The following is a 9,123-nucleotide window of genomic DNA, read 5'->3' on the forward strand; positions in this document are numbered from 1 at the left end:
TCGAGAGAGGACATCTCCTAGTATAATGTATTTATCCAAATAGTCATAAAAAATTGTGAAAATAGATTAATATAAGATATATCACTAAAAACACGCAAATTCAAATATAAATTCTATAATCCATAACAAAAATAATAAATTAAACTCTAAATAGTATACGTATACTCACAGTTATATTTGTTATTTTCGTTATGGATTATAAAAGTCATATTTGAACTATTTGTGTAGTGATATATCTTATATTAATCTATCTTCATAATTTTTTTTAAAATTTTTTAATGGCTATATGGATAACATGCAATAGACGATGGAATATCCCCTCGAGAATTTAAAATCTACTCCCCTCCCATTCCGCTGCTCAGACGTTACACTTCGCTACGTAGACTGGCACCGGGTATGAAGCTGGTGATGGTCAGAGTAGAAAACATCCCTCCTTTCTTCAAAGAGACGAAGGACAACCAGTCGATTGAATGCATTGAGTAAGTCCAACGCGTAAATATTCCCTCCGTTTCATATTACAAGGGTTTTTTTATTAGGAGAAATTAGCATGAATTTAAAAGAAATTGAACTGTTTTTTATAAAAAATATGTAAAATTTTCGTGTTTCAAAAAAGTCCTAAGAAGGTTCTTTTAGTTTTCTCATAAGTCAAACTTCTCCAACTCTGGTCGAGGCTATTAAAAATACACTAAAATCTACATGTAGAAAATAAATGTAATATCATAAAATAATTTATGGTGAATTTAATGAAATAATATAATATTACAGTTGTTATACTTTACCAAAAAACTTAGTTAAAGTAAGTCTGTGGTTTTGTACGAGGAGGAGGTGGAATGCGTTGGCCTTTTGGATGAAATAGTCCCAACTATTTGTTTAACATGTACGAGAACACATTCTATTTCTATTTCTAGGGATAGAACAACGTGGTTCGCATATTATCAAGAGATTTGGCCCGCCGGTTTTTAAGGTATAAGCGCACTTTGGATCTTAGGAGAATATTACCCTTTAGGCCTTATTTGGTTACTTGAGATTATTTAATCCCCAAGAGGAAGTTATTCCGAGGGATTGGGTGAACCCTCCCATGCCATCAAATCAACGTGGGGTTTGAATCCTCAACTTTTTTATAATCCCTTTCATAAAAACATCCGTTCATTTTAGCAGGGATTTATAGAAAGTAGCAGGTTGAGATTTTATACATTATCACACAAGATGACAAGATTTTTTCCGCACCACTGATAGAGAGGATTAATTTCTCGGCCAAGACAATGGAAAAATCCCATGATGGGCCAGGCTAAAATCCTGACTAGGATTAACCGAACAATGATTTTTCTATGGGTCAGGATTTATTCCGCGGGAAAGAAATCCACGGGAGTTGCAGTACAATCCCGGCCAATCCCCTCCAACCGAACAAGACCTTTAAGTAAGATCTCATCCTATCGGTCCATCCTCAAAAGTGGGTACATTATGTCCCCAACTCTATCACACAAACCAAACACATACTTACAATATGGAACAAACTAAATTTTATTATTCTTAAAATATGTCATCCCAATATTACGACGGTGTGTTTTTTAAGAGCGTATGTGTTTGTAAGGAGTTTCAGAAAAATATAAAACAAATGAAGCAGATACTAAAGTTACCATTCTTGTTTGCCAGAAATGAATGAAAATAGTGACCCTGCAAAAAGAAGGATGAAACTAATGAATGAATTTACGCAGAGGACGCTAAATGGTTTGAATCGTTTCGGGACGAGATCACAATCGAATTTCTCGCCCCTGGATCGATACCAAGATTCGTGGTCCGTCCGATGGAGCTCCTACGTCAGGCCTAAAATGCCCAAGCAGCCTCGGCCCGTTGCGACAGACACTAAATTCCGGCCCATAACCTCTCAATTTCTCAAAGCCCATCGAATGCACGCGATCTCGCACTCGCACGCTGCGTCGCGTAGATCTCCTCTCCCACTGTTTCTCGGGAGATTTGTAAAAACAGGTCTTCAAATATGTAAAAATGAGTTTATGAGTGTATGATATATGGGTTCATCTGTATCTATAAAATGTGGGTCCACGTTTGAAAGCCTATTTTTGCAATTTTTTTCTTTTTTTTTTCTCGTCGTCGTCGGCGATCTTTTACATTCTTCGCTTCTGATTCGTCTTCCCCATGGGCGATGGCGGCGGCGGCTAAACAATACGAACACACGGTCAGTAATAACAGCTGATCTTAATCCCAAACTGATACTGATCGCAACATCTCGGGTACGTGTTTCTACTTCAGATCAAAATGGTTAAATTTCTCCGTTTCTGGTCATGGAAATGGGAGATGGTTTCTCCTCACTTTCTCAATAAAACAAAATTTGGATCACAAGCCTTGTCATTTTACTTTTAAGACTTAAGTGCTTAATTAATTGTATTCCCGTAAAAAATACTCTTAACTGTTGATATTTGGTTTGTTAATTGATGCTTCTGCAGGAGCCTCTTTTAGGTGGCAAGTGAAGCTACTGGGGTCTTCTTCAAGCATCTTGTAATTGTTGAAGCTGACAACACGGTAAAATCGTTCTGCTATGGCGCAACGGTAGCACCTACTTACAGGTGGGCCCAATTTAGCAGCGGAGCTAAAAGGAGCCCATTAGTGCTAAGCGGTATATTAGTTTTACGGACACATCCTATTTTCCTTTTCTTGAAGGGTCGTGTTCGATAATGACAATCCATCTGTGCTCTTTACCATCCTAAGCGGTACATTAACTTTCTAATAAGAGCTTTTTACCATCCAAAAAATATATTTTGAGCTAGTATAAAAATCTAATACCTTAAAGTACAATATATCTGAGGTACCAGAATTTTGCACTAAAACTTTTGTTACCCCGAGATACTTTTCGGTAAAAGAAAAACATCTAATAATGGACATTGGACAAGGATATTTCCATTTTCCTCCCTCTTGCAGGGAAGATGATAGTGTGCAACAATGGCAGCGAGATCGTGACTGAATAACTTCAAGCTAAGATTAAGCCTGCAGTATGATTGCAATCCCTTTGGTACGCTCCACCGTTGGTGGATTCCATCAAGAATTTGAGGTAAGGCAACGCCCTCACCACTGTAGATTTATGCACACAATTTTGGTGGCTGTCAAGCATTCCTATTTGAGGCCGCTTTTATGCTTGTGATAATGTGATGGTTATAATTGGAAAATATTTTTCTTGAAGATAGCAATTCAGTAGTGAATTTGGCTATCTTTCCATCATCAAAAGACCAAGCATTAGTACTAGCGACTATTTCTTTTATAGCATCAAGCAGTACAATATATGTCTGATACAGCACAAGCATTACGCGACAGTAATACAAAGTTACAACATCGAATATACACATACATATAGACATATATCGTGCTTAAACTGCTTATTTAAACAGGGGCCAAGCTAAGGCACCCTTCACATATATACTCGTGACAGGAAAAAAAAGAAGAGCAATGCAGAAGTCCCAACCAGACCACTGGGATCGCGTCACTTGCCACCTGTGGCCACTTGGCCCAAATTACGTGCTACTTAGCTTAAGCTCATCCTACGAATTCCGACGAGTTGCTGCTGCTGGTGTTCATCATAGCTCGAGGAAGACGAACTCCTCGATCGCCGGGATGTGGCCGATGTTCTCGAGAGTGTCCTTGTCGGGCTCCTCGTCGACGCCGATGGCCATGATGGCCTGCTTGCCGCGGAAGGTCCGGCCGACGCTCATGAAGCTGATGTTGACGTTCCTCTCGCCGAGGATCTTGCCGACCTTGCCGATCATGCCGGGCTGGTCGACCTGCCGGCAGAGGATGAGGTTGCCCTCCAGGCTGACGTCCACCTCGTAGGGCCCGACGAGGGTGAGGTGCGGCACGCCGTACTTGACCCTGCCCTCGAGGACGATGTCCCCACCGTCGCCGATGGCGCCGGCGAACTTGGACTGGACGTGGGAGAGCCTCACCTGGATGGACTCCAGCGGCGCCTCCGCGGCGGGGCTCTCGTGGGAGACCCGCTCCTCGGTGATGCGCAGGCCGCGCTGCTTCGCCGTGTAGTCGGCGTTCACCAGGTTGACGAACGTGCTCGACACGGGCTCCACGATGCCCTTGGTCACCATGGCGCGGAGGAGCCTCGTGTCGAGGTCGTCGGGGCCACGGGCTGAGGTGTACACCACCTTGACGCCCTTGATGCCGCCGCTATCGCCGGTGACGAGCTGCACCGCCAGCCTGCCCAGCTTCTCTGCCAGTGAAACATAGGGGGCAAGCTCTGACATGACCTGCCAATGCCATATGTGTGAAAGTTTAAAGATCCATAATTAAGATCGATCGAGATGGTCCAAGAAACTTGCATGACTGAAGTGTGACAGTGCGACCATGATTGATCAACGTGTCCAGAAAGGGAGGTTTGTTCTTACCTCAGCTGGAACCATGGGAGCATTCACGGCTGTTGCTGCGAGTTCACCTCTCAGTGCACCGGCGACAGCTTCGGCTATCTCGATAGCGACTCCTTCCTGAGATTTGGTGAGTTAAGTGAAGTTAGTACATCGATCGGGGACAATGGCGAGTGGTTTGCATCAATGGAGTAGATGGTTGTAAGTGAGATGCAGACCTGGGCCTCCACTGTACTTGCTCCAAGATGGGGTGTAACAGTGACATTCTCATGGAGCACCAGCTTGCTGTCCTTCGCTGGGGGCTCCTCTGTGAAGACATCAAGAGCCGCCTGATCCACATTTGGCAGAGAAAAAGATCCAAATTTCAGAGCAGTCTCACATTGATAATTCAGGAGATAACCGAGTACATGTGGGGAAATTGCAAATCACCTGAGCAACTTTGCCGGAGTCAAGGGCTCGGACAAGAGCATCTTCGTCGATAACTCCACCCCTGGCCACATTGATGATCCGAACTCCGTTCTTCATCTTAGCGAAGGATTCGTCGTTGAAGACCTTGGATGTAGCTGGGGTGAGTGGCATGTGAAGGGAGATGAAGTCCGCCCTGGCAATGGCCTCGTCGAAAGAGACCAGTTCAGCTCCAATGGCACGAGCTCTGTCGGCGGGGGCGTACGGATCATGAGCAATCACATGCATACCGAGCCCTTTCGCTCGCCTGGCTACCTCTGAACCAACCTTGCCGAAGCCCATGACTGCAAGTGTCTTCCCGACCAGGGAAACCCCGACATACTTGGTTCTTTGCCATTTACCTGTGGCAGATGACAGGTTTGTTCATTCAATACATTTGATAGCAATTAGCAAGAAAGAACGGACAGATTGAAGAGCTTGAATGATAAGCTGATATACACCATTTCATTAGCATGACCAGAGAAGCAGAGACTGTAAATGTTTTGGTATCTCCGTTATTTCTGAAGGACGGTATTCCGTAGTTAAGATAGAGGGGTAAATATACCGTTTACATGGAAACACAAGGAAAATAGGAACAGAGTTCATCTGATTCTCCAGATTCCAGTCCATTTTTTAGATGTAGATCTTTATATGCACAGCTCAATGATGAATTTTTGTCAGTAACTATGGTATATGATGCAAAATCCTACTAGTTACTTAAAACTCTTATAAACAAGTTTTTGCAGACAATTATAGAATATTACCACCCTTGCCTTTTCAAATTGAAATTAAGCCCGCATACATACACAGAATACAGTTTCCAAAGACATTTCAGCGCTATAACTCATAAGTACCAAAAAATAGCTGCTTGTCAGAATATCCAATAGAAGTTTTGTTCCAGCAACTAACATTTTTTAGGAGAATTTTGCAAATAGGCATTCCTCTCTTGAAAGATCAATTTCACTAAAGTTGATCAGGATCATATTCTCCACTAAATTGAAGGATCATGCCTTTAGTAAATGCCATGCCTTTAGTAAATGGCTAATGTGCCAAAAATACCATGATGCGCAAACCATGCATATTTAGTTATTTAGAGTGTTATTAAGACTGATCGTTTCATTATATCTACTATATAATAAAGGTACACTAAACATCCTCTAGAGTGCAAAACATCTAGCCATCAGTTTTTACTTAAACTGGCCACCAAAAAGGAGAAAGAAAATGCACAGGACACTAAACAAGCCTAATTCCATGAATGTCATTGAAGACACTAAACAAGTCTAATAGATCTGATTCTCTTCGTAGATTCTCCTGTAAGCAACAGGCGTCATTAGGTGAATTCAAGTAGAAGATATACCATATTTAGATGTGCGGAACCATTCGAATATCTGTCCATCAGAAAGCAAGTCTTGTTTTGAAGCAAACAAGAAATACATAACTCAACCTACCTAGGTTTGGTTAATTTCTGTTCTTATATTCTGATTAGCGAAGTCGCTAACATAATTGTGCTATCTGAACTAACGGCAGAAGACATTCACATCACCGAGAGTTATGATCCACTTGTATTGGTCAAATTGATAAGCTGTCATTTTCTGAAATAGACTTTGCATATTGGAAAAGACAATAGACTATGCCAATCAATTACCCCAATAGATAGATTGTGGACATCGCAATCAAGTGAATCAACTTGATGGCTGTAAGTTCTTACCTAATACTTTCTTTCCTGTTTTTTCCTTTCTAGTGGTTTTAGTTTCAGAAGTCTGCTACACGTTACTCTTTTTTACCCTTCTGTTTTCCAAACAATCAGGGTAAAACATTAATTGTAAAAAATGACTCTTCTTGAACAGTAAGAATTGTACTGAATTTATTTAAGCTTTCTGGGTTATAACACAAATTCAAAACAGTTCTTTAAGTCCACTGGACAATCAGAGAAGCCATCGGTAAAATTACTATTGCAAAAAAAAACAATTAACTCACAGGCAGGCAGCCATTAGTAACTCGTATTTTACGGGTTCAGTTCACTAATCATTTCGGAATCTGAGCCAAGCTTAACCATTATATGTATTCTCAATTTTTAATCTATTTTTATTATGTCAACGGAAGCAAAAGGATATGCCTTAGAAAAGAAAGGGTTGGCAAAGAAAAAGAGACACCAAAAGGGGCACACAAGTATTTTGATTGTGTGATAATTACACGTAGGAACACTGGTGACAACGACGTATGCATACTACTGGGGCCATGCGTCTTGTTGGTGCACAAGCAGAGTGGTTCATAGTATGCAATAATTTACTTTAGACACCAAGCAAGATTCATTTGCCTACAATAATTACATCTATTATGCCCATACTGTAGTAGTTGAGCAAATTATAATTGTACTGCTAGATCCACATGACTTTCTTTTATAAGTTTATGTTCTTCAAATATCTATCGAATTTGCAACACAAGAAACTTTAGGTAAAACCGGATTCATTGAACCTTCCCACCTTTCAGTAACACCAAACTGTTGGCATCACTGTTCAGCACTCCACCCAGATATCCACAACAGTAGGAGAGAACCAGAGTTAGTACTACCTACTCCTACGTACATGCCAGAAAATTTTTATCCAAAAACTGCCACTAGCTCACTAGTGCTCATCGCCCACCAGCGTCCCTGCTGTCTGTGCCTTTCTGTACTGCAACTGTGCAAGCAGTGGTGTGGCTATAGACTGTAGAACAAAGAAATGATATGGGACCCTCAGAAAAGAGAAAAATATCTTGACAGCCCCATCTCAACATGCTGAAACGGATGCCATCATGCCAAATGTTGTTCTCGACAAAAAGAAACTAATGCTGTCCAAAGTCGTGATGCTTGTGCAAGTTGAGAGACAACAGAAGCAGCAGTGGGGATTATTTAACTAGAAGCGCATTTTGATTATAAAATTCAATTAGTTTGCAGCATCGATCACTAAGCCCAAATAATTGTTGTCTGGAACTTTGTTCGCTATTACCATCCTTCAGAATCGAAGACGACGTCGACGTCAAACAACCTGGTCGCATCTGAATCAATCCTCCACTAATAAACTAGTAAAATGACATGATTTTTGGCTTATTGAATAGCGAGCAACGAATGAAATGGTAGCAACAAGTTTGTAGGAGTCGATCGAATCACTCACCGGCCTTGAGCGCGGCGTCCGCCTGGGAGACGTTGCGCGCCATGGAGGCGAGGAGCGCGATGCCGTGCTCGGCGGCGGCGACGGTGTTGGCGGTGGGGGCGTTCACGACGAGGCAGCCGGCCTCGGTGGCGGCCTGGAGGTCGACGTTGTCGATCCCGACGCCGGCGCGGCCCACCACGCGCAGCCGCCCGCGGCCGGCCTCCAGCACCTCCCTCGTCACCTTGGTCCCGCTCCGCACGATGAGCGCGTCGAACTGCGCCACCTTGGCGAGCAGCTCCGCGGGGGACATGCCGTACGCGCACTCCACGTCCGCGAACCGCCGCAGCACCGCCAGCCCGGCCTCGCTCAGCTTCTCCGCCACCAGCACCGCCGGCTTCGGCCAGAGCGCCCCGTCCGTCCCGGACCCCAGTATCCTCCCCGCCGGCTCCGACGCCGCCACCGCCGCCGCGGACGACGACGAGATCACCGCGCACCGCGCACGGAGGCGCCGCCGCGGAAGCGTGACCGCCGCCCGCGCCCCCGCGCTAACCCGCACCGCCGCGGCGGCGCGATGGCCGGGGAGGACGGCGCGCGAGGCGGCGGCGGCTGCCATTATCTCCGATGGAACGGATCGAGCTCGCTCGTGCTGGTGATTTTCGGCGTTCGATTTGTGCGCGATGGAGGCGGAGGGAGGGAGGCTCGGTTTATATCGTTGGAGGTCGGAGAAGGGAGGTTGGTGGGGTTATTTTTGGAGGGCTTTAATTTTTTTTTCTTCTATTGACGGGGGAGGTGGGGCCGGGAATTATTGCTCGGGATCGGTGTGGGTAGAGTTTATTATTTTTGGCAACAGAAATGTTTTGGATAGGCTCATAGGATAGCTGGGAATCCGGATGTAATTACTGTGACTCCAGCTGCTTAGAGCAAGTTCAACAGTATATCGAACTATTAGTTTTAAATCATCTATACAGTCAATTCATATCACAGCTAGCTACAAAATATTAATACATAGTCCCAGATATCATACCTACTAAACGTCTTCGAGCATTATTATAGCTAGCTATAAATTAATAACTTACTCTCTCATCTCTTTTCTCTTTAAATTGTTTATATCCAGCTTATAGTCTATTATTGTGAGTAGAGCAAGTTTAATAGTATCGGCCGCTCGCTCCAAA

At 43.7% G+C, this 9,123-nt stretch overlaps 1 protein-coding gene across 1 annotated transcript; it reads right to left on the minus strand.

Annotated features, from left to right (window-relative positions):
- Positions 1-3,246: 3,246 nt before the first annotated feature.
- Positions 3,247-8,681, minus strand: LOC102710613 (D-3-phosphoglycerate dehydrogenase 3, chloroplastic-like). The gene is made up of 5 exons (XM_040526915.1): positions 7,973-8,681; positions 4,806-5,182; positions 4,595-4,705; positions 4,401-4,496; positions 3,247-4,262 (listed from the first exon to the last, which is right to left on the minus strand). Exons 1-5 carry the CDS (start codon positions 8,562-8,564, stop codon positions 3,585-3,587), a joined length of 1,854 nt encoding a protein of 617 aa, XP_040382849.1. The 5' UTR covers positions 8,565-8,681; the 3' UTR covers positions 3,247-3,584.
- Positions 8,682-9,123: the final 442 nt, after the last annotated feature.

This window comes from Oryza brachyantha, chromosome 8, assembly GCF_000231095.2.
Source record: "Oryza brachyantha chromosome 8, ObraRS2, whole genome shotgun sequence".
Lineage (NCBI taxonomy): Eukaryota > Viridiplantae > Streptophyta > Magnoliopsida > Poales > Poaceae > Oryza > Oryza brachyantha.

Excerpts from the sequence above, each read along its gene's own strand:
- LOC102710613 (XM_040526915.1), bottom strand. The coding sequence starts at position 8,564 with ATGGCAGCCGCCGCCGCCTCGCGCGCCGTCCTCCCCGGCCATCGCGCC. Across the intron at positions 5,183-7,972 it reads GGACGCCGCGCTCAAGGCCG|GTAAATGGCAAAGAACCAAG; the intron begins GTGAGTGATTCG and ends CATCTGCCACAG. Across the intron at positions 4,263-4,400 it reads CTCCCATGGTTCCAGCTGAG|GTCATGTCAGAGCTTGCCCC; the intron begins GTAAGAACAAAC and ends TGGCATTGGCAG.